Source organism: Chrysemys picta, chromosome 1 (assembly GCF_011386835.1).
Source record: "Chrysemys picta bellii isolate R12L10 chromosome 1, ASM1138683v2, whole genome shotgun sequence".
Classification (NCBI taxonomy): Eukaryota; Metazoa; Chordata; order Testudines; family Emydidae; genus Chrysemys; species Chrysemys picta.
In genome coordinates this window covers 126,440,395-126,465,592 of record NC_088791.1, presented here as the reverse complement: position 1 = coordinate 126,465,592, position 25,198 = coordinate 126,440,395, and the positions used below count along the sequence as shown (strand labels likewise).

Below are 25,198 nucleotides of genomic sequence, written 5' to 3'. Positions count from 1 at the left end.
TGTCAGGTCCAATTTTGGCTTTAAAGTCTCCCATAAGGATGGTAATGTCTTTGTCTGGGAGAGTCTCTAATATTTTCTGAAGTCTGTTGTAAAAATAATCTTTGTCCCCCTCTTCACTGTCATTGGTTGGAGCATAGCACTGTACAACATTCATCTTAATCCTCTTCATTTTAGTTCTGAAGGATGCTGTGATGATCCTGGAACCATGTGCCTCCCAACCAATCAGTGCTGTCTGTGCCTGCTTGGACAACATGAAGCCTATTCCCTGTGTGTGGGGTGCGTCGCTCTCTTCATGTCTGGAATACAGCAACAGCTCTCCTGTCAACAATCGTCTCTGTCCAGCTTGCGTCCATCTTGTCTCGCTAATGCCTAGTAGGGTCAGGTTGTTGCTCCTCATCTCTGCTGCGACCTGCGCCGTCTTTCTTGACTCGTACATGGTCCTCACGTTCCATGTACCGATGGTAATCCTCCTAGTTGCAAGAAGAGTAATCGGCTTAGTGGCTTCCTCACGACTTTCACCACCCAGCGTCATGCGTCTTCGAGTTGAAGGCCCTTCTTTTTCCAGGCTAAAAGTCTCTGTTATCTCTATTGTTGGCATTTCTGTAGCAAATTAATTTTTTTACGGGGTGGAGGTGCTAGCCCCACGCCCAACCCTCCTCCTTTATCCTGACTTGGGACAGACAGATGGCCCCAAAGGACCTCTCTGGTGGAGTTACACACAACACTGAATGTATAAAATCGCTTCCGAAAATTCGAATAGAATAAGTTCGAATTAATTTCATACTGTAGACGTACCCTAAATCCCTTGTTGTCTTCTGCCATCACATACTGAGTACAGTACAGATCTTCATCTCTTTGAAAGCTGGGCAAGGACCACATTCCTTTGGAGGGAGGAGTTTCAAAAGTAGCTGAAGGCCCTTTGAGTTTTACATTTTGGTCAGTTTTTAAGACAACACAGAGTTGAAAGTAAGTGACCTAGAAAATACACAAAATCAAGCCTTTTATTTTTCAGTTGCAGTAACAACTACAGCAATTTGCTATGTGTGCTATTTTTGCCTGTGATGCTCTGAGAAACATTCTTTCGAAGATGTAATTTACGAAGCCTCCTTTGTAGGAGAGGAAATCTGCAGGTGTTCTTGCTTTTGGAAAGACTGAGGAGCAGGCCCAACTTTTGCTGACTCAGTCACATGCATCCTTTGCAGTTTTTAGTAAGATGAAACCTAAACATTAAAAGGCAGATTTTATTACTCCAAGCAACACATTTTTTGAGTGGCCCCAGCAGCTTAAAAAAATGAGCAGCAGAATCTAGCTTTCAAATCATTCAGTGTTCACTCATGACTAAATGTTGGCTTCCAAGCAAAGAACAGGTTACCTAGCAATGCCTTTACTTAATATTCTCATAATCATTCCCCTACCTGGGGTTAACGGTACCTGGTGGCATGTTTGTGTTGAAAGACTAGGGGCCCATTGGATAGTCTGAAATATATCCACAATGAATCATCACAGACAATATAGCCAAATATGCCCATAAACGTGAACCAATATTAAATAGCTTCATTATAATGTTACATTTGAGGGGGAGAGTGAGTTCAGGAAATCACACCTTATAGCCAACCAAAGGGCTAGATCATGCCGTTAGGGCTAGATTTTCAAAAGTGCTCAATACTGTGACAGACCCAGACCAGTGGGGTACAAGAGTCTGGTAGAGGGCAAATATACTGGTCACTGGATGAGTAGTTTTCTGTTCCCTGAGTGACCAGAGCAGGGGCTGCACTAGAGTAATCAGAAACCTGCTAGAACCAGTTAAGGCAGGCAGGCTAATTAGGACACCTGGAGCCAATTAAGAAGAAGCTGCTAGAATCAATTAAGGCGGGCTAATCAGGGCAGCTGGGTTTTAAAAGGAGCTCACTTCAGTTTGTGGTGTGAGTGTGAGGAGCTGGGAGCAAGAGGCGCAAGGAGCTGAGAGTGAGAGGGTGTGCTGCTGGAGGACTGAGGAACACAAGCGTTATCAGACACCAGGAGGAAGATCCTCTGGTGAGAGTAAGGAAGGTGTTTGAAGGAGGCCTTGGGGAAGTAGCCCAGGGAGTTGTAGCTGTCATGCAGCTGTTACAGGAGGCACTATAGACAGCTGCAGTCCACAGGGCCCTGGGCTGGAATCTGGAGTAGAAGGCGGGCCCAGTTCCCCCCAAACCTCCCAATTGACCTGGACTGTGGGTTCTTCCAGAGGGGAAGGTCTCTGCGCTGTTCCCCAACCCACATGGTGAATCTCTGAGGCAAGAAAATCCACCAATAAGCGCAGGACCCACCAAGATAGAGGAGGAACTTTGTCACAATACCCAGTGGCTCCCTCTGTAATACTTATGGCCAGATTTTCAATAGACCTCAGCACCCAATGTACAGCGCTTTTTCACAAATCTGGCCCTGATTGTGGGAACTTTTGAAAATCTGGCGCTTAGGTTTACCGCTCCGGAGAAGTAGATTCTCTCGCTCATGTTGAATAGTACTCTTCTCTACAACTAGTCCAACTCCAATCAATGGAACTCCTCACAAAGCAAGGGACCACTCAAAAAGCATGTAGGGATGGCAGAATTGGGCTCAATATAAAGAGACTGTGAAATTTCAAACCACTTGAGGCAAACGTGAGGTCAGATTTTAAATACATTCATGTTGACTGTAAAGGAGAGTGTCATTCTGGGCTAGATTGCCCCTTGGCCTGCATGCCTGTGGGACACGCCATATGCCCAGACCTTGGGTATAGCACATATAGGTATAAAATGGTGATGTGCACCTGTTATACCCTCGGTGCTCCCTTCCCAAACATTTGATTTAATTTAAATTATTTCAGTTTTATAAAGAAAGAAAAATTGGATCTGGCCCCAAAATTTAATTTTTGAAATTTTTGGATGAAAAACATGGACAAAATGTGTCTTGTTTTTTTGGCCAACTATAGAACAGGTTAAAAAAAATTTTTTTTCAATGAAAAACAGGGACAAATGTCTTTCATGGACATTTTCATGAAAGAACATTTCAATTTTTCAACCAGCTCTAAAATTATAGACAGCAAATTATCATAACTGCGCATTCTATAATTACGTACACAACACATGGAATTCCCGACAAGTATATGCAAACATATGATTAACAAAGCAGATTGTTACCCAAATTAATCCCAAAGCAGATTGTTAACCAATTTACTTACAAGAAACAAGAACATATTTTCTGAAACTTTCCCTATCTACCGTTTAATTGCTATGGGTGGTAATTAGGGCTATCAATTAATAGCAGTTAACTCACATGATTAACACAAAAAATTAATCGTGATTAAAAAAAATAATCACGATTAATTGCACTGTTAAACAATAGAATACCAATTGAAATTTATTAAATATTTTTTCTACATTTTCATATATATTGTATTCTGTGTTGTAATTGAAATCAAAGTGTGTATTATTTTTTATTATAAATATTTGCACTGTAAAAATGACAAAAGAAATAGTATTTTTCAATTCACCTTATATAAGTGCTGTAGTGCAATCTCTTTGTCGTGAAAGTGCAATTTACAAATATAGGTGTTTTTTTGTTACATAAGTGCACTGAAAAACAAAACCATATAAAACTTCAGAGCCTACAAGTCCACTCAGTCCTACTTCTTGTTCAGCCAATCGCTAAGACAGACAAGTTTGTTTATATTTACAGGAGATAATGCTACCCTCTTCTTATTTGCAATGTCACTAGAAAGTGAGAACAGGCATTTGCATGGCACTTTTGTAGCCAGTATTGCAAGGTATCTATGTGCCAGATATGCTAAACATTCATATGGCCCTTCATGCTTTGGCCACCATTCCAGAGGACATGCTTCCATGCTGATGTTGCTTGTTAAAAAAATAATGCGTTAATTCAATTTGTGACTGAACTCCTAGGGGGAAAATTGTATGTCCCCTGCTCTGTTTTACCCACATTCTGCCATATATTTCAGGTTATAGTAGTCTCGGATGATGACCCAGCACATGTTGTTCATTTTAAGAACACTTTCACTGCAGATTTGACAAAACACAAAGAAGGTATCAATGTGAGATTTCTGAAGATAGCTACAGCACTTGACCCAAGATTTAAGAATCTGAAGTACCTTCCAAAATCTGAGAGGGATGAAGTGTGGAGCATGCTTTCAGATGTCTTAAAAGAGCAACACTCTGATGCAGAAACTACAGAACCTGAACCACCAAAAAAGAAAATCAACCTTCTGCTGGTGGCATCCGACTCAGATAATGAAAATGAACATGCGCTAGTCCGCACTGCTTTGGCTTGTTATCGAGCAGAACCTGTCATCAGTATGGACGCATGTCCCCTGGAATGGTGATTGAAGCATGGACGGACATGTGAATCTTTAGCGCATCTGGCACGTAAATATCTTGTGACGCTGACTATAACAGTGCCATGAAAACACCTGTTCTCACTTTCAGGTGTCATTGTAAACAAGAAGTGGGCAGCATTATCTCCTGCACATGTAAACTTGTTAGTCTGAGTGACTGGCTGAACAAGAAGTAGGACTGAGTGGACTTACAGGCTGTAAAATTTTACATTGTTTTATTTTTTAATGCAGTTTTTTGTACATAATTCTACATTTTTAAGTTCAACTTTCATGATAAAGAGATTGCACTACAGTACTTGTATCAGGTGAATTGAAAAATACTATTTCTTTTCTTTTTTTTTTATAGTGCAAATACTTGTAATCAAAAATAAGTAGAAAGTGAGCACTGTACATTTTGTATTCTGTGTTGTAACTGAAATCAATATATTTGAAAATGTAGAAAACATCCAAAAATATTTAAAGAAATGGTATTCTATTATTAACACTGTGATTAATCGCACGATTAATCACATTTTTTTTAATTACTAGACAGCACTAGTTGAAATCTTTTCTTAGGGTTGGATTGTTCCTTGGTTTGCTTGACTGTGAAGGCACATAAGAGGGACTAAGATTTCCCTTTATAGTCCTGGGCCTTGGGTGCAAGAATAAGCGAGTATTGTGTGTCTGTTACTGCTCACACCAAGCTGGTGGGTGGGAAGGAGAGGGAGATAGGTGGAACCCCCCTACATGCTAGCTGGTTAAGCTATGCCTCTACAGTGAGGGAAGCTACCTGCTGCTGGCTTTCACATTACAGAAGGGAATTCTGTACAAAATAATGCTGAGAGGCTCAACTTGAGGAAATCTCCCCAGGGACTGAGGATATGGGGAATGGCTCTCCTCAGGCCTCATCCCACAAAACTGTTTAGTTATTAAAGCACATAGGGGCTTATGTACATTTCACCCCATTGTGCACATCTGTTGACCTTTTGCACCAAAAGGGCCACATTGGGTTGGTACTTGCAGCACTTCCTGCCCGTTCTGAAAGCCCATCCCAATGTGATGACTTGGCCTTCACTCTTTACACAAGCAAATCTCCCAGTGAGTGCAGTGGGAGTAAGGGCTATAGGATTTGGTCCTATGTCCTTTACTGGCCAGGGCAGGGAAGTAGTTGAATATCGAGTAGCTCCATTTCATCTCTGACTCTAAGCAGGCTTTAAATTTTGTATGCCAGAGGGAATGAGGTTTCCTGGATAGTAGTAACTGTGTAGATTCCATGGAAAAACTCCATTCTTCACCTGCCTTTGCAACAATACTGGGTAAATAGTAGAAAAACATTTATATGTAAAGTCTGTAGTGCACACTAGGCGTCTCTCAGTAGTAACTGTCCAAGATTCACCCAACTACTACTAACTAACATAGTGAGAAGATGCAGCAGAGCATCTGGGGAAAGAATCAGTGTTGCTTTTTTTCCTATGGAAACGGTGCTAAAAATTCTCTCAATCCTCTAAGTTGTCAAAAGGTCAGTAATGAATGTCACGGAAGCTGTTTCTACTAGAACTCTCCCAACTGTGTAATGGCTTTTATTTAACTAAGCCAGGGAGGTCAAAAAGAGTAGAAATTAACCCTGAACGCCTTGGGCTGTCATTGATACATTAGGTCTTTCTAAATTCAACTGTTCTGCTAGGTGTGTAGCGAACAAATGAAAACATGGTCTTGGAAAACCTAAGTGTAGATACTGTCATGAGTCTCTCACCTGTCAGGTTGTGCAGGGACTCACAGCCACTGTTTCTCCTTGTCACTGATGACTAGTGCCCAGAAAACAGTTAAAAGGAAAATGACTTTAGCTATGACAAAATCTACTCTCCGAAGAGCAACATATGACTTAAAGCTGCAAGGACATTTTGCTTAATAGAGGAACAGCATATATTTGCAGACCCATAAAAAGTGATAAATATCAATATTTCTGTCATTAAACAATATCGTAACTGAGGCTAAATCGCCACCTGCAATGAGTAAATTAAATATTGACTATTTCATTGACTGTTAGATTTAATTTGAAGCAATCATGCAGGAGCCATAATGGCACAGAAGATGACTGACTATTTAATCTTGGCTGTCATCCCTGTTAAGTGTTGAATAATGAGAAAAATATGCACTTGACAGAGTAAGGGAGTTGACTTCATCTCGGGTTTCTGTGTCAGGACTTCCACTTCATAAATTTGTAACAAAGCTGTTGGGAACAGCTGTTGAAGCAGCACTCTCCTTCCTTTTAACACAGACAAGATTTGGTAACCTTAGTGCTCCCTCTGACATCCTCAACTTGATTCCATTTCCAAAGTAATTGTTTGTATTGGTCCAGCAGGGGAATAAGACCTTTCTGGCTCTGCACACCCTGCCACCATCTACCTTAGCAACATGGGGCCAAATTCACCCCTCATTTAACTACACTGGCTTCAGCAAGCTTGCTGAAATGAGAATGGCCCATTGTGTTTAGTGTAGTGTGGTATTTTACAGTTCAGACACATGGTGTTTCTTATATTTTCCTTAGAGCTGCTTTATGAATGTTATTTCATCATTTCTATTAAAAGCTATCCTGCTCAGGAGACTGCTCTATTCACATTTAATAAGAATATCACTTTAAAAAAAGAGAGCTCCTGTGAGGTGCTGAGCACTCTCACCTCCCACTGAAATCAATGGCATTTGAGGCGACACAGCACGTCACAGGATCAGACCCAAAATCATGTGCAATTAGAAGACACCATGGCTAGTAGCATTTTCTAGCTTTTACTCTCCTAGAGCTGCTATGTTACTGAAAGGACAGCACATCACACAAAGAGCACACTCTTTACGAAGAATAGGGAATTGATCTTTTCGTTCAGCATGGTGTTTAAAACCCACAGATATGCTAGAATTGAAGTTTTCTTTTTTACTTGGGCTTATTATTTTTAATCTCCCCTCCCACCCCCTTACATCCGATAATCCAGGAAACTGCAGCAAACAAAGGCCTTTACTCACATGATGATCAAATTGTTCTCCTTAGCATTCATGTTTCTCAGTAAAATAAAACTTCTTTCAGTGTTGGCATTCAAGCCAGTAGCTCTCAGTGGGAGAATGCCACCGTTACTATGTATGGTGGAAAAAAATGTGTACTGCAATGATTAAATTTAAAAAGCAGCTGTCATGTACAAGCAAACACTGAAAAACCATTAAAACGGTTCTGTTTGCTTTCAATATCTTCAGGGTTTTCAACTTTGTAGCACTATTGCCTAGTTAATTGTTTTTCATATAAATAAGGTCTTCATCTCTGGATGGTCAACTGCTGACCTCTCACTTTAGACATCTGTAGCATTACAGTCTTTGGCCAGGAAAAAAAAAAGGATTGGGATGATTTAATTCAATAAAGGTCCCTTTGCTAACAGCCTGTAATCTGACTTTGAGCAAATTGCATGCACTACTTATTGCTGTAGACCATGGAGGGGGTCTTTATTGCTACAAATTGCTAGTGCAGTTACTGTTTCAGAGACTTAAAAATCATGTTTGGTCTCCTGTATTTTATTTCAAGTGCAAAGAAGGCCATTCGAAATGTGCTAGAGACATGGTGGAACAAAGGACACTATTCTGTTAAAGGAGCAGTAGCACCTGTTTTTCCTAAAATTGTATTGGTATGCAATTTAGGAAGAGGGTTCAAGGAACAGGCTACAGTTCCCATCCTTGCACTCTTTGTAAGAGGTAAAGAAGTGATAAGGGTATGTAAAGCTTCTGCTGAGCCAGCATGGGGGGCATCTCACTGCATCCTGTTAAAGGGTGTAGCAGTGACTGCTACTGTGTGTGATCCACGGGCACTCAAGGGGATATTGTGTTTCTTTTAGCTTCTTCCAGAGGCACAATGAGTCTAATTCTGGTCCCATTTACACAGGTTTTACCTGAGTGTAATTCCACTGGGCCAGATTGTGACCCCCTTCTTCACAATGATGAGCAGTTACTCACATGAGTAGCCCCTCTGGAGTCAATGTGAGATTCCTGCTGACTATTGGATTCAACAGGCTTATACTTGGGAGTAACTGCTTATTGTTGTGCAAGCATGTTGACAAGGTGCTAACTGGAGCTTGCCCTTTTCAGTAACTACTTTGCTTTGCTGGGGCAAGATTAATATGTATCTGAGATCATCAAATCCCAAGCATTGCTGGGATGTGCATTCTGTTAGAATGCGCCTGACAAATGTTTAATAAGCCTTGAAAAAAATAACTTAAAAGGCCCTAAACAATTTACTAATTAAATGAATTATGTTTGCTAAGGTAAGTATTAGAGATGACAGCTAATATTGAAGTGAAACTCACATTAATATTGCAGGAATAAAATATCAAGCCAGAAGGATTGCAAGTACAAAAGTTCAGAATAATTGTTTTGTGCGTCTGGGGCAATATTGGATTTTGAAAAGTTCTCAGCATGCAGCGGTTCTGATTGTTTTGAGTAGGAGATATTGGATGCAGAACACATTTGGAAATCTGGCCATGATGCCAGTAGGATCAAATGGTAAATTTTTGATTTTTGTTTTGTTTAAATACTAAGCAATATGATCAGGTTAATATGCAAGAAACTGCCACTTTGAAAGATCCTGAGGCAGAGATACAAGATGAACCCTACCTGTTACAATTTTGAGTATGCTTTCCTCCCTTGACACATATAACATCAATTAAATAGACTCATGCAAATTCAAAGGCAGCCATTCTGCAGCTTAACCAGGCCTGGGAATTAAAAGACCTATTACTGTAGGAATTCAACTGCTCATCGACAAGAAAAAAAGCGCATCCTTGCAAAGTATTTGTTTCATACATGAATAAAGATTGCATGGTCATGGATTTGAGGTTTCTTAGAACAGAGCGATAACAATTCTACAGCTATGCTGCAAACACTTACTCCTTTTATGGATCCAGTCCTGCTCCCATTCAAGTCAATGGCAAAATTCTCATTGACTTCAGTGAGAGTAGGATCAGGTTCTGTGTTTGTTATTGTTTATAGATCTACTGATGGCTCCCGGAAATCTAGAAGACGCACTCTCTTTAGAGACAATTCTGTTCAGATATTTAGATTATATGATGCCTGGTGTTACAGAAATAACTAAGACAGGCATATAAAATTTATATAACTTATGGCCTGTATTTCTCGTCTCCTATGTTCTATTACCAAGGAAATTTGCATGAGAATACTTTTTTTTTTTTGCTTTAGGAGTTCATCAGGTATCGTTCCTTCTTCCCTAGCTGAAATCATTATAAATCTTCAGGGGATCCCACAGTATACGGCTGGGTCTGAACTTCCCATCATTTTTCATGCGAAAATCACAGTGAAGTTGATAGAAGTTTTGAGTGTGTCTCAACAACATGTTGACGTTTAAAGAGTTGCTGACTCCGCATTGAAATCCTTGAAGTACATTTGATGTAGACACAATTATGTTGCTATATCTGATATTATATGGTTAGGTTTTAGCATCTTGTTGTATTATTTACTGTTAAAGACATTTGTGTGGAGACAGATATCTTGTTTATGATTTAATCTGCTCCTGCTCTTTATTGCACAGCTGAAGTCATAATCCGCTATTTGTGACATCATAATGCTTATCACTACATATAACTGAGATATTTATTGCCTATGCAGTAATGCTAGGAGCCTCGGTAACAAACAAAAGGAATTGCAATTTGCTCATTTCTGAGCATAAATTTGATCTAGTTGGTATTACTGAAACCTCTTGCCAATGACTCACTTGATTGGGATGTTATAAACAAATGGTTATAACCAATTTAGGAAGGATCAACTAGACAAAAGAGGAGGATCAATGCTTATGGATCAATATTCTAACACAGTGCTTTTCAAACTTTTTTTCTGGCGACCCTGTTGAAGAAAATTGTTGATGCCCGCGACACAACGGAGCTGGGAATGAGGAGTTTGGGATGTGGGAGGGGCTCAGTGCTGGGGCAGAGGGTTGGTGTGAAGGCTGCAGGGTGGGGCCGGGAATGAGGGGTTCAGGGCATGGGAGGGGGCTCTGGGCTGAGGCAGAGGGTTGGTGTGTGGGAATGGGTCAGGGCTCTGGGCTGGGGGTGCAGGCTCTGGGCTGGGGCCGGGGATGAGGGTTTTGAGGTACAGAAGGGGGTCAGGGCTCTGGGCTGGGGGTGCAGGCTCTATGGCGAGGCTGGGGATGAGGGGTTTGGGGTGCAGGAAGTGGTTCCAGGCTTGGGGGGGGCTCAGGGCTGGGACAGGGGATTGGGGCGCGGGGTTGGGACATGGATTTACCTCGGGCGACTCCCAGTCAGCAGTGCAGCGGGGGTGCTAAGGCAGGCTTCCTGCCTGTCCTGGCACCATGGACTGTGCTTCGCCCCAGAAGCAGCCAGCAGCAGGTCCGGCTCCTAGGCGGAGGCACGCCCGCAGGCACCACCACCCCCTCAGGCGGAGGAGGTCCTTTCCCGGCCAATGGGAGTGCAGAGCCGGTGCTCAGGGCAGGGGCAGCGCATGGAGCCCCATGGCACCCCCACCTAGGAGCCGGAACTGCTGCTGGCCGCTTCTGAGGCACAGCGTGGTGTCAGAACAGGGACTAGCCTGCCTTAGCCGGACAGCACCGCCGACGGGACTTTTAATGCCTTACATTCCATTCTGACCAGAGCCGCCGTGACCCATTTGCCTTACATTCCACGACTCAGTACTGGGTCGCGACCTGCAGTTTGAAAACCACTGTTCTAACAGATAAAACACAAGATGGGGTACTAGTTGGTGTCTGCTACAGCCAGCAAATAACACTAGGGAATAGAATGGTGAGCACCAGTACAAACCTAACTATAATGTGTAGAGGGGAAAAAAGCTGTGTGATCATGGGGAGCTGCTATTTGAGAGACATACGCTGAAGCTTTCATGCTATCAGTACTAAAACATTGTTGGGACTTCTAAATGTAGATAACCATTTCCTAACTCAAAAAGTGTATTGAACATGAGATAATTTTATATTAGGCCTTGTCTTGACAGATAAATAGAAACTGATCACAGAGCTAAAAATTAATGGTAACCTAGGTACAAGTGATCATGACTTGGTCACATTTATAATTCATTATCAGAAAAAAGTCCAGAACAATGATATATATACTTGGTGCTTTAAAACAACCAGTTTAACAAAGATGAAAACAATTATGAGCCAAATAAGCTGGGAGGAAGATTTTGTTAGAAAAATGTGAACGATAATTGGGAATTGTTTAAGAACACTTTACTAGGTGCCCCAAAAGCCACAATCCCACAATTGAGGAAGAAACCCATCCTGGTTAGAAAACCGACCTGGTGTAGAGGAGAATTAAAGGCACCTATAAAATATATATATATATATATATATATATATATAACAAATGGAAGAAAGGGGAAGTTGGTAGTAATTTAATATAAATCAGAAGGTAAGAACTGTGGAAAATTGATAAGGGAAGTCCATAAGGAGAAATCTATGGCCAGCAGAGTTAAGGACAATAAGCAAGTGTTTTTTAAATATGTTAGGAACAAAAAGAATCCTAAAAATTGTATTCATTCATTACTAAATGAAAATGGTAGAATTATCAATAATAATGCAGAAAACAGAGTTGTTCAATAAATATCTGTTCCCCTCCCCTCAAATACAGAATAGAAATGATATATTCATATAATAAAATAACTCTTTCCATTCCTGTAGGATTTCAGGAGCATGTTCAACATCAGCTACTAGAGTGAGACATTTTTAAATCATCAGGTGTAGATAACTTGCATCCAAGAGTTTTAAGAGTTGGCTAAGGATCTCACTGTACCTTTAGTGTTGCTTTTCAGAAAGTCTTGGAACACTAGAGAAGTTCCAGAAGACTGGAAAAAAGCTAATGTTGTGCCAATGTTTAAAAATGGTAAGCAGGATGACCTAGGTAATAATAGGACTGTCAGTCTGACATCGATTCCAGGAAAGATAATGGAGCAGCTGATATGGGGTTTGATTAATTAAGAATTAAAGGAGGGTAATATAATTAATGCCAATCAACATGGATTTATGGTAAATAGATCCTGTTAAACTAACTTGATATCTTTATTGAATGAGATTACAAGTTTGATTGACACCTTACATGATATACATTGTACAGGATTTGTTGCAATGGTCTAACAGTGGCAATATTAATTATATAAATGGCCATCTTTCAATCATACAGCATCTCATCAGGTTAAGCCCCTTTGAACTCACTGGGAATTTGCCTGAGTGTGGATTGAGTAAGAAGTAACAATTGGGCCTATTTACTTCCGTGGGAGACTGGCTTGAGTGAGGACTGAGGGCAAGTCTACACTACAAAATTCTGGCTTTGTCTACACTTACTGCTTTGTCTACACTGCCACTTACAGCACTGAAACTTTCTTCACTCAGGGGTGTGAAAAAACACCCCCCAAGCGATGCAAGTTTCTGCACTGTAAAGTGGCAGTGTAGATAGTGCTACAGCACTGGGAGCCGCGACTACACAGTCGTGGCAGCACTTTAACGTTGGCTGTGTAGACCTCCCCTAAGTTGACTTAAGTTACTTCAGTCATAGCCACTGCAGTAATTGATTCCGTTTTGCATGTCCACACTAGCGCCTGTTGGCAGTGTGCATCTTCACCAGGGGCGCTTGCACAGATTTAACTGTCAGTGTGGGACATTGTGGGGCACTGAGAGCTGGAGCACCATCACACAGGGCTGACAGCTGGAGCCCCGCAGCTGGATGACAGCCAGAACAGTCGAATGTAAGCAATGCAGTCTCTATACCAGTGGTTCTCAACCTCTTTACCATTGTGTGCCACATATGCAACTCTCTATGTGGTATGTGGGCTGCATCCACACAGTATATATACTACCTGTATGGCCCTGAGGATGTCACATGGGCCGCAGCTGTGTGCTGATTGGGTCACAAGTGGCATGCGGGCCACAGGTTGAGAACCACTGGTCTATACTGACACTGCATCAACCTAACTACATGGAGATGAAGACTTACATCAGTGGGAGCAACACTGTAGTGTAGACGCTTCCAGAGTTAGGTCGACATAAGCTGCCTTATGTTGACCTCACTCTGTAGTATAGACCAGGCCTGAGTAAAGATTTCAGGACTTGGTCTTCTGCCTTTACTGGAGAACTTGCACGTGGGGAGAAAGTATCGATGAACAAAATTACTCATCAGTGAGGAATGTCTGCTCTTATGTATTACATTGCTTTAAATTATTGGGCAATTCCCCAGGCCAAGACCTGCTGTATTTGAGAAGCATTCCCTCCAGAAAACATTCAGGGTTTTTAATTTCATTAAAAGAAATATACCATGCCTGGATTATGTTTCAAGACAGCTGATTAGTTAATAAATTAGATGAGTTAAAAGGAAATGAAAGTGAAAATGAAAAAAGCACTAAAACAGCTGAAATTATCATACGATTAGAACACAATGAAATACATTTGCTGTCTTTATTAGCATAAAGCAAGGATGGTCAGGTTCATTATTTGCTTGAAAGATGTGAATTGCTGAAAGTTATAATGACCAGTTCTCTTACTTACTGCTGGTTTTAAACTACCAGAGTTGTCACACAGATGAATGTATAGAAGTATTCTTAAAACATCTATACAAAATGTTCCAATGGTCAGTTCAGGCAAAATTCCCATTAATGCTCCTTACTTGGGCAAAATTCCCCTTCAAATCCTTTAGCTTGAGTCAGGACTGCAGGATCAAGCATCAGAAGCTTTTTGATTATTTCGTGTGATTAATGTGAATTAGTTTAGGGAAGGCCAGTGATCGTGAACAGTGAAAATAGGGGCGTGTGTTTCTGCCTAGGTATGTGGTAGAAAACATATGTGATCTGAGGAGTCAGTGCCTCTAAATCAGGGGTCGGCAACCTTTCAGAAGTGGTGTGCCGAGTCTTCATTTATTCACTCTAATTTAAGGTTTCGCATGCCAGTAATACATTTGAACGTTTTTAGAAGGTCTCTTTCTATAAGTCTATAATATATAACTAAACTATTGTTGTATGTAAAGTAAATAAGGCTTTTAAAATGTTTAAGAAGCTTCATTTAAAATTAAATTAAAATGCAGAGCCCCCCCGGACGGGTGGCCAGGACCCAGCAGTGTGAGTGCCACTAAAAATCAGCTCGCGTGCTACCTTCGGCACATGTGCCATAGGTTGCCTACCCCTGCTCTAAATCAAGGCTGGAGGTCTTTCTAAAAGAGATGCTGTAGCTCAAAACAAAAGTTATGGGCTTAATGTGGAAATTACTGGATGAAGTTTTCTGGCCTCTGTTATGCAGGAAGTCTGACTAGATGATCACAAGTGGTCCCTCCGGACCTTGAAATCTATGCATTACAGGCATTGCCCTAATCTCTGTGTCTTTCAGACCAGGATTTTGTAGTAGAGCATGTGGAGTTTTGTGTTCCTGGCAATGAGAGAGATTGTTATCACTTTTCTTTGTGAAAGTTGCTGAGATACTATAGCGATGGGGGCCAATAGGCGAACCGATGATGAGATAAAACAAGCAAGCAAAAATAGGAGTTTCAAAAGTAGGAGCTGAAAACTAATGTACTGATTTTCAAAAATGCTGAGGATCCAGCTGCCAACAATGGAAAACGTTAGAATCCTAACTTCAGATTCCTGTTTTTGAAAATCATGCCCTTATTTCAGTTAAAAACTTAAGAGAAAACATTATACTTCCAGGTATGGGTCGAACCAGCTTTCAGTCCTTTCTGAATGTGCTAAAACCAAAACACAATATGACAGAATTTAAGAATGATGCTTTGTGAAATGCTGAAAAATGCTAGGGATTATCAAATTCCACAAAATGCATCCTATAGAGGACAATTCCTCGGAGACCTATTTAAAGAGATTAATATTCCAGCCCCTTTCATACATTCCTGCCAGAAAGTAATAACTTGAGACCTAAGCAGGTTTTAGGATTTTAACTGCAGCAGTTGCAGCAGTGCTAAGGAAACATGCACTGCTTATCTGTAAACAGTTAGACAGATATAAGCAAGGACAAATATAATCCTTAACTAGTTCTGGAGTCTCTGTTTTTGTGAATACACGTTTAATATCCAGAGGTCCTAATTTAAAACCCTGGCCAAATACTGAGCTGGTGGAAATTGGTGTAGCTCTTTAGAAGACAATGAAATTATCCTGTTTTACACCAGCCAAAGATCTGTCCCATGTTTCTATGAGTTGAGGTTTTTTTTTTTAAATTTTTAACATTTTTGGATGTCTTGAGAAAAATTGAGATTTGAATCTCAAACAATACACATACTTCTGTTCAAAATCAGTATTAAAACTTCATGAGATGTATGTGCTGGGGGTGTTGAGAAGGAATGTCAGAGAGAGAGAGAGAGAGAGAGAGAGAGAAGAAAAGACAGTTAAAATATTGAAAGATTTTGTTGTCATGTTCTTGACTTGATCCTAGGTGCTGCTATATAGAGCCTGACCCATCAGAAATGTCCTAATTCTATTTTCTTTTTAAAGTCCTCGATTATGCTATAGACATTTGAATATAGTTGGTCAATCAAGGCAGACAATATTTTGTGAAAACAGATACTGTAATGTTCTGTGAAAATGTTCATCAGAATATTGAATCCTGGTTGAAAAACTGCAAGCATTTTTGTGAAAATCGGAAAACACATTTATAAAAAACCCCAAAAGCTGTCATAATTTTTAAAAAGTTTTTGACCAGCTGGAACCACCAAGCTGGGTTCATTCTAATGTGGTCTTAGGCTGGGAATAATGATCATTTATATTACAGTAGCACCAAGAGGCCCCAGTTGAGATCATGCACACATAGTAAGACTCCAGTCCATGTCCTGAAGACCTTACACAAGGCAGACAAAAGGTGCGAGAAAGAAAGTATAATATCCTCATTTTATACACAGGGAACTGAGGAACTGAGCTTTAATCCAGATTGCACAGAAAATCTGTGGCAAAACTAGGAATTGAGCCTAGGTCTCCTGAGTTCCAGCCTTAACCACAAGGCCAACTGTTCTAGCAGGGTCTTAGATGGATCATTATTCATATAGTTCCCTCTGTACAGTGTGAAATGGACCATGATAAAGATGCTTTTCTGTTCTTATTTTCTACTAGGGAAGTTAAGTGGTCTCTGAATTAATAATTGTTAAAATAAACAAAATCTTTCTGTATGTGTGACATAGAAACTGACATTCTAAACACCCATGGATCTTGACGCTCAGATCAAAATTCCAGACTCTCTCTATCCTGGAGCACTGCCTTTTCCCTTTGTTTTTGGAGAGGTGGTTACTGGAATGGTGACTACATTGCTGGTTTATTGCTGCTTGGAAGATCCTCTGTGTTGAACAGTTTTCATGATATATGATGATGCCTCAGGACAAAAATATCAATAAAGAGATTCTTGAAGTACAGCAGCTTGTTGGTTAGATATTCCGGGCCTGCTTCTTACCTCTGTTACACTGGTGTAAAACAGGGGTAACATGCCATTAAAATCAACAGAGTTACACTGGCACAGTACTGGTGTAATGGAGTGGAGAATCAGTAGCTCACATTGGTAAGAGGGTTGCAAGTTGCTAAATTAAAAATCCTGATCCTGTGAGGTGCTGAGCATCTCCTCTATAGCATCATGTCCCCTCAATTCACATTGGCTTTAATGGGAGTCATGGGTGCTCAGATTATCGCAGAATGCAGCTTTAAATGGGAAGTAAGTTCAGAGTTCTGATCCTTGAGTGTAGTGCCATAGGCATCAATGGAACTATTCTTGTGAAAGGGATGCAGGATTGGGCCCCAATATTTTTTAAGCTGTAGGAAAAATGTGAATGATTAGTCATGCTTTTTTTTTTTTTTTCCAGCTTTTTAAATCTAAGGTCAGATTTCTAAGGAGGTGAATCTCCATTGAGAATTATTCATGAAAATAAAATACCTCCCCACCCCCATTTTCCCTCCCATAAGAAATTCCTTGTTGAAGAAACACATTGGGAGAAATTAAAATGTTTAGAAAGTGCATAAAATCGAACTATTGCTAGTTAAAGGGGGAGAAGAAAAGCCACCACCTTCCACTAAGGACGCACAAGAAAAATTGCCCTTATAAAATCTTCTGCTTTTAGGAGGCCTTTTAATGTTAATATAATTATGAGCATTACTTTACATAAATTCATTATGTAAAGCTTGTTTGCTGAGGTTTGCTCCTACTACAGCCCCCTGCCCTTATCCCTCCTCCTCCTCCAGCAAGAAAGATCTCTGACATTGTGACAGATTCTAGAATGAATGAATGAGAGAAAATAGAAGATATTAAGTGTAGCAGTCCACAGCACACACTAGCAAGAAGCCTGTCCTAGTGCATTATTGCCCTAATCACTGCTGCGCCAGACACTCCCATGGAAGGCATGATTTGTTGACAATCCATTTCTCCACCAGAACAAAGATGGCTGCCAGAATGCATTGTCAGGGGAATGCTTTCTTATTCCCCCCTCCCCCCTTCCCCTTTCAACTCTCTCCTAAAGGATAATTGGGAGAAGAGTCAGAGAAAGGAACAGCTGGCAGGTTATACAAATGGTTTTAGGGAGGGGTGACCGAGGGGGCTGTATACTCCTTACTCACAAAATGGCAGCCTGCAAAGAGATTTACCAAACATATTCTGGCAGATGGACTTCTGCTCCCAATTACCAAAGACAGATGCATCTCTAAACAACAAATCCACAAGCGTTTGTCGTTAAGGAATTGTACTTCAGTTGTAATCGAACAAAATAGTCCTTTAAATGTCTGCCTCCTCTGTAGCCCCATGCAGATAGAACTCTGGATTTCATATATGTTGCATGGAGCTGCTTAAGACATTTGAATTTAATGGTGCAGAATGTTCCCTCCACCAAGGACTGAGTTTTAACAGATTCCTTTAAAAACTTCATTTGGAACACTGATTTCCATCTGACTTGAAAGAGGTAGCCCTGGAGTACTAGAGACTACAACTCTGCTTAACTTTAATTGTGAATCAACTTAGAGGCAGGCAAGAACTGCCTACAGTGTATTTCCACACCCTTGGGTCAGTGTGTGGTATCAGGGGGGATGATTTATAGCTCAAATAGTAAGACTTTTGCCTTGAGGCAAGCTGGACATGCATCGTGTGTGCAGTCATAAGGGGGCTGAATACCAAACTTTATGTATTCATCAGCTCTTTTTTATAAATGATCTCAGCAAGAGCAATCCTACCTGTTTGCAGCTAATCACATCTTTTGCTTACATGGTAGCAGTCAGCATGTTATAATATTAGTATAATATTTCTTACTTCTTATTGTTAACGCTGGCGTCTGTGTTTCTGACCTCTAGTTTGGGTCTTTTTTTTTTCTTTTGGATTGTCTTTTTTTCACCCATTCAAGATCAATGAAGTTGTTTAGAGCCATAACAGGGTGGCTTGCTCCTTTTGGGCTAGAGTCCTGGGGCCAGCCAACCCTGATTACTCAGAAAGCAAACTTTAACAGGGATGACCCAGTTCACCTATAAAGAGCAGCAGAAAGCAAGGAGGGAAATGCTCAGGGAGATCAGAGGCTGCTCAGAGAGAGTAGGTTCCAGCAGAGAGTCCTGGTACTGAGACTACAGGCAGGAAAGGCCTAAGGAGACTTTATAAGACAGTAGATGCTCGGACTTAAAGTCTCCTCATTTTGAACTGTTTTTGGATGGAAATAGAGCAGAATCTGCAGAACTAAGAAGAGAGTCCAGCCAGGTAGTTCTGAGTGTGGCCCGCAAAGGCAGGGAAGTGATGCAGAGAGCAGCCTTGGGGAGAAGAGAAGCCTTGGGACTGAGGTTTTTTTTCTTTTCTGTTTTCTGTTAATTAATTAGTCCCTGGGAGAAGGAGCATTATTGGAGAAGAAAAAAAAACTCATGTGTGGAGTTTATTTGAGGAACCAGAAGGGAAAACTGAGGTGAGGGGCTGACTGCAGGACTGTCTCAGGCCATGAGGGGGTGCCCAGGAGGAAGCCACAAATTGAAAGTCTCCAACAGCTGTGCCAGACTAGCTGTAGGAGCTCAAATCTAGGTTGTTAACACAGCACGCAGGAATCTTGCTCTCAGACTTTTGGATAAGCTGTTCACTTTGCAAGGAGGAAAGGCTTCCCTGAATTCTTTCTTTCAAGGTACTTCAAATTAAGGCCAGAAGTCATGGAAGAGATTTCTCAACTTGGAGAAAATTCTGTGTTTAAAGTAATCAGTGCATGAAATTCTATCACAGGAAGCTCTGGAACTTCAGTGTAATTCTCATGCACATAAAGCTCTGCATGTTGGTCACCCTGGGTTTATGCTGGCTTCTGCTGGGCTAAATGTTGGCACAGGTATCAAGTGGACAGAGATCTGCCAAGGAATAGGGGTGATGCAACATAGGGCAACTGCAATCCCCCTTCTATTGGGGAGAGTACATTGTTGGCTATGAGCAAGTTGTGGCTAGATTGGCTGCAGATGCACTGATGCACCAGCGTAGCTCCGATGGCCACCCTCCATCAGTGGTTCTGCCCCATCAGTGGAAACTCTGAATTAGGGTGGGGGAAACTGCCTGCCTTTGCTTGGGGTGAATGCTCTCTGGGATGAAAGGGTCTGGCTGGCACCTCTGCCTATGCCGGTGCTAATGAGTCAAGCTTAGATTTTGAGGGCAAAGAAGGTCTGGATTTGGTGTCCTAACGTGATGTTCACCTTCTCTTCTCTGGAATGCCTTCATCAGGGACTCCCTCACGGAACAAGAGGAGGACCTGGCAACATTTTGCCTGTGACTTGGAGGCTGCTTCTCCCATTTCTCTTTCTTCCCATGAGTTCCTCTGTACTCCTCCTGGAGTTCCCTCATTTCTCTTTCTCCTCCCTAATTTCTGTGCCTCTCCCTCCTTTTCTGTGTCACAGTATCTGTTTTTGCTTTCCCTAGCTAATCCCCAGTTTCCCCAGCCCAGTTTGTTACAAGGATGACTGCTTTGCTTTCGGAGGCTCTATGGACAGTAAAAGAGAGGTAATAGTGTTTTGACAGGTACCTATGCTTGGAGACTTCATGTGCTCCCTCCCTGGATAGCTACTGAAGAGATTTGGCTACATCTTTATTCTCAGTCCAGCAAGCAAACCATAAACATAATAATACTTAGCTCTTTGATATGTCATTGAAATATTCTGCCTGTTTTATAATAGTCTCACTCATCTCAAGACAGTGTGATGACAGAAATTAAATATGAGCCACCTTAGTTTGACAATCCACAAATCTTGTGTCCCACTCATATTGCTGAATACGATAGGCCAAATATAATTTGAGTTTGTAGATCACGATCTAGGTGTGTGCTGAAATTTGTCTTATAGGACAAAGGGAAGGAAGCAATAATAATGAATAACAATAATACTTAACTTTTATGTTGTAGTTCTTTTCATCTTCAAAGTGCTTTGCTAACTAATTAATCAGGTTCTAAACAGAACCGTGAAAGATATGGAGACTGCCAAGTATCACAAGCATTTGATACACATGACAACAATAAGGTTTGTTGCTACTGGGATTAGTGCTGGGAAGAATGCATGACTAAGGAAATAGCTCCATGACCTTCCTTGCACTGGAAGGAATTTTGTTACAGATAAGGTGGGGGATAGCACAATTCATGTGAATAGTTGTTCACCTTTAAGACTCTCTGCTAGCTCACTAGGAGTTCCCTGCTCCTTCACATAAGGGTGCAGGGATCAAATAGATGGCTTCAAGAGACGTGGGCATTCTGAACCAGGAGAAGAGCTTCCTATCCCTATGCCCCCAAGAGTCATAAGATATTGCCTACCATGTATGAAAAATCTTATTTTTCCGCAAAGAACATATAACCAATATCTTAATCTTTGCCTGAAAAAAACCCCATCTGTCTAGGCTATTCAAGTGACATTTACACTTCAATGGACTATGATCACCACTGCTAGTTGCTTCCTATAGATTGTGGAAAAAGAGGTACAAAATTAGCTTTTCCACTCTCATCCCCAATTGCCCAACATGAAATGATTTTTCAGGCCTCTGGAAGGTGAGGTAGCACTTCAACCAAAACATCATCTCTCTCTTAGAAGACTTCATGATTACATTTCTGCTACCAAAGGACGAAAGAAAGGGGTTTTATTCTGGCTATTTCCCAATCTTCCCCACATCAAAAGGCATTTGACCCTTCTTCATACTCAGGTCACTGTCACAAGGGGGACTGTCTCTCATGTCAGGACACAGAGTCCTTCCTGCTTTTTGATCTGGAGTTAGTACTGTATGTGTTCAAAAATTGCTTAAAATATAATTATCTTTAAGATATACACAGGTTTCATATGTAATTAGCTGATCAAGAACACTGGAATGGATGTGGCATATAAATCATCTGTTTATTGCCAAGGCATTGAAATGGGCTCTAGGTTGTACATTTAAAGTCCTTAGCCAATCAAGAATAAATATTCAGTCCTTCACAAATGTTATTTGATCCAAAACATAAAATGTAAGGAAAGAAAAAGGAAGGCTGCAATCAGAAAGTGAAATTCTATACTCCTCATCTCATGTTGAAATATTAAGTAGTTGTAATCAATTTTCACACCTATCCCATACAGATAATAGTGTGTATTCATTCTAAACCTCATTTATACTGCCATTGGTATAACAAAGTCAGAATTTTAGACACTAGTGGCACGTTAGGCTCCTTGACAAAAGCCGCGTGCATCCAAAGCATTGGTAATTTTTTTTCTTGCAAATTTAGCATATGCAAGTGAAGCTAAAACTTTGTTTTACTTAGTTTTTCTTTTCATGCTTATATTCACCACAGTAATGTTGATAGCTAGTGGCATGTTTTGGATTTTGTGCTGGGCTCTAAAGCCTGGCCTGCACGCACTAGTAGTACTAGTTTAACTAAATTGATTTCTAAATCAATTTTATAAAATCATTGCACCTCCTTGGGTGGGCACTCTTAAAACTGAATTAAGCTAACATGGTATTAGCTGCTCTTAAACCAGCTGAAGAGTATCCTTGCCAGGGAGCTGCACCAATTCAATTAACGTGATTTAGTAACCGACTTACTTACACTGGTGCAATTTTTATGTGTAGACAAGCCTTTGGGTTCATCATACATTACTCACAGTCTCACTTTTTCTCGACAGAATCCAACAGAAGATGACCTTGGTCAGGAAAATAAAACAGAACAAGCAGAGTACTGGGGAAGAGCACTCTGGGTCTGAAGATATTGAACTAGATCCTTAGATGGTGTAAATTGGTATAGCGCCTCAGCAGGTATAACAGGGTGTACTTCAGTGGAACTATGCTGATTTATGTCAGCTAAGGATCTGGTCCATTAACTCTGTTTTTATGCCAATGGCTCCACCCTGCACAAAAAAGCCTTAAAGGGTTATGAAGTGTCTATAGTCTCAGGTTCACCCTATGAGTCTGACTGATTGGTATGAATCTGAATTCAGTTTGATCAGAGCAGATTTCCAAACTTCTCATCCTCAGTCTGTCCTAACAAGAGTTGTGTCTAAACTTGTTTTAAGATTTAAGGGGCAGGTGCAAGACATCTACACTCACTGTGTTTAGTCTTGTAGGCGCGTACACCAAAATACCCTGGAGAGGGTGGGGTTTTTAGACCTTGAGAAATTCAGTATTCAAGCAAGATCATATTATACAAGCAATCTGGCAGCAGTGTTTTACATCAGCAACGAGGGAATAAGAGCAGGGTCAGACATCTAGTGTCAGCTAGCCATCACTCAAAGTTTGAAATTATACAATGTCCAATGAGACCTTCCTTTTTAAACCTTAATACAGAAGGAAGAAGGATACCTTTCCGACACTCTCAAATGCATCATCTCCGTGATTTCTAGACTCGATAAACTATTGTACCAGATTTTCTTTAATAAGAGAGAACCTAAATCAGCTGGCCATCAGCCGAACTAGAAGCATCAGCATTTTATTTAAGAAAAGGGTTAAGCAGTGCAATGACAATAGTCACATGCTTCCATCACTTATAGAAATGATTTACAAATTACAGAGATTCCATGATCTTAGTAGACTTCTCCAAGATGATTAGAGAGACAAGATGGGTGAGGTAATATCTTTCATTGGACCAACTTTTGTTGGTGAGAGAAACAAGCTTTTCAGCTTACACAGAGCTCTTCTTCAGGTCTGGGAAATGTATTTGGAGTGTCACAGCTAAATACAAGGTGAAACAGATTGTTTAGCATATTTAGTTGTTACACTCCAAGTACATTTCCCAGACCTGAAGAAGAGCTCTGTGTAAGCTCAAAAGATTGTCTCTCTCACCAACAGAAGTTTGTCTAATAAAAGATATTAGCTCACCCACTTTCTCTCTCTCTCTAATATCCCCGGACCAACATGGCTACAACAACAGGGTGAGAGAGATCTAGTTTCCTCCTCAGGTGGATGTGGTTACAGGAGAACTCTCAGATAGTTTACAACATTTTACCAGATACAATCATTCTGAATGAAAGAACTTTTATCAATTTCAGCTTGGAATTTCTCACTTAAAAGGAGTTACTTATCTTTAAATAGAATGTACTGAAAATAGACTTATTTTCCCAGTCTCATCTCCTTTGATAGTTTGATCCAGATCACAAATGTCACGGTTGTCAGTGGGAATTCTGCCATAGATTTCAGTGGGAGCTGCATTAGGCCCTTGGTTTATTGTAATACTTAGAACCAGGCTTACATGGAAAAATATGCAGTTTTTATACTGTGCTTCTGAGGCCTGTGCAAGAATGCCTTGAGGCAAGAATCTTTACTAAACAAGCTATGAACTGCTCTCCTATTGTCACTCATTGGAGACCACAAGAGCCAGGAATGTGGAGCCTTACTTCATGTGACCTTCCAAAAAGTACAGCTGATGTGTAAATAACTCTCCTTTTTACATAAAGAAGTGGTTCTGAGATTCTGATGTAACATTAGGTTCTTCAATGGGAGAACTTTTAGATACATAGACATTACACAGGTTGTCATCAAATGCAGTTTGTCTTTAGATGAGATTTATGTGAAATTGGTTCTTGCATAACGGGACTGGACATTTAACATCTTTCTTGTTCAGATCCTGCAGATGTTCACTTCTGTAGCTAAATGTAGAACAGGTTTGTTTGTTTTATTTTTTCCCCTCTTGGGAGGAAAATCTTTGTGTTAAGACCTAATTTTACATAAAACATCTTTAGTGTCAGGACTTAATAGAACTAGTAAATCACCATCTAATATAATAATATCCTAGGATAGTTAGTAAAATTGTCAGAAAATTAAGTAAGCTCTGGTCTTGCAAAGTCCCTGCAGAGCACATATAACACGGAAGGCCGACTAATAAAAATTCTTGTTTGGCTAGTAATTTTTCAAAGCATTAATACTGTAGCTAGTGTGTTGTGACTTCCACTTTAGCGCCCTGAGTTATTGTAACTCTGAGAACACATTGTAAATAAGTTATAAATGTGAGCATGTTCATGAGGATCTTTGTTTCCCTTTGTTAAAATGAAAAATTCCACATAATTAAGAGCCTGACTTCTATTGCTAAGGAGGAATAATGGTTAAAGGTGGATATGAAAAATGACAGAGTATATAAACAAGGATACATACTTTGAGATAAATCTTATGTTCAAATCTATCCTTTTCAGCTCCCACCTAAAGTCGTATCACACTTCTATAGAAGGCTGCATCATTCTCTCTGAAAAGCAGGTAATATGATGCACAAACCAAACCAAATCTCATTAACCATTATAATTTCCTTTGGAGGTATGTAGTTTGCATTTCCTTGGTAAAGAGCATTAGCTGTCAAGCTTTTTAAATGCCTTATGATAAAAGTGCCAGTTGCAGACAAGTCAGTCCACTCTCCTTTTTTCTCAATATGCATCACTGTTATGGGTGCT

The 25,198-nt window shown here is 40.5% G+C and overlaps 1 protein-coding gene across 12 annotated transcripts in view; it reads left to right on the top strand.

Annotated features, from left to right (window-relative positions):
• Positions 1-25,198, top strand: part of PHF21B (PHD finger protein 21B) — a 213,355-nt gene that overhangs the window by 61,866 nt on the left and 126,291 nt on the right. For 2 of the 12 annotated variants that reach the window (XM_042847730.2, XM_042847692.2), the window contains one exon: positions 24,947-25,007. The exons of the other annotated variants lie outside the window; for them this stretch is intronic. In XM_042847730.2, coding sequence (XP_042703664.2) covers positions 24,947-25,007 — 61 coding nt within the window. The remainder of the gene's footprint in view (positions 1-24,946; positions 25,008-25,198) is intronic. 12 annotated transcript variants of the gene reach the window in all.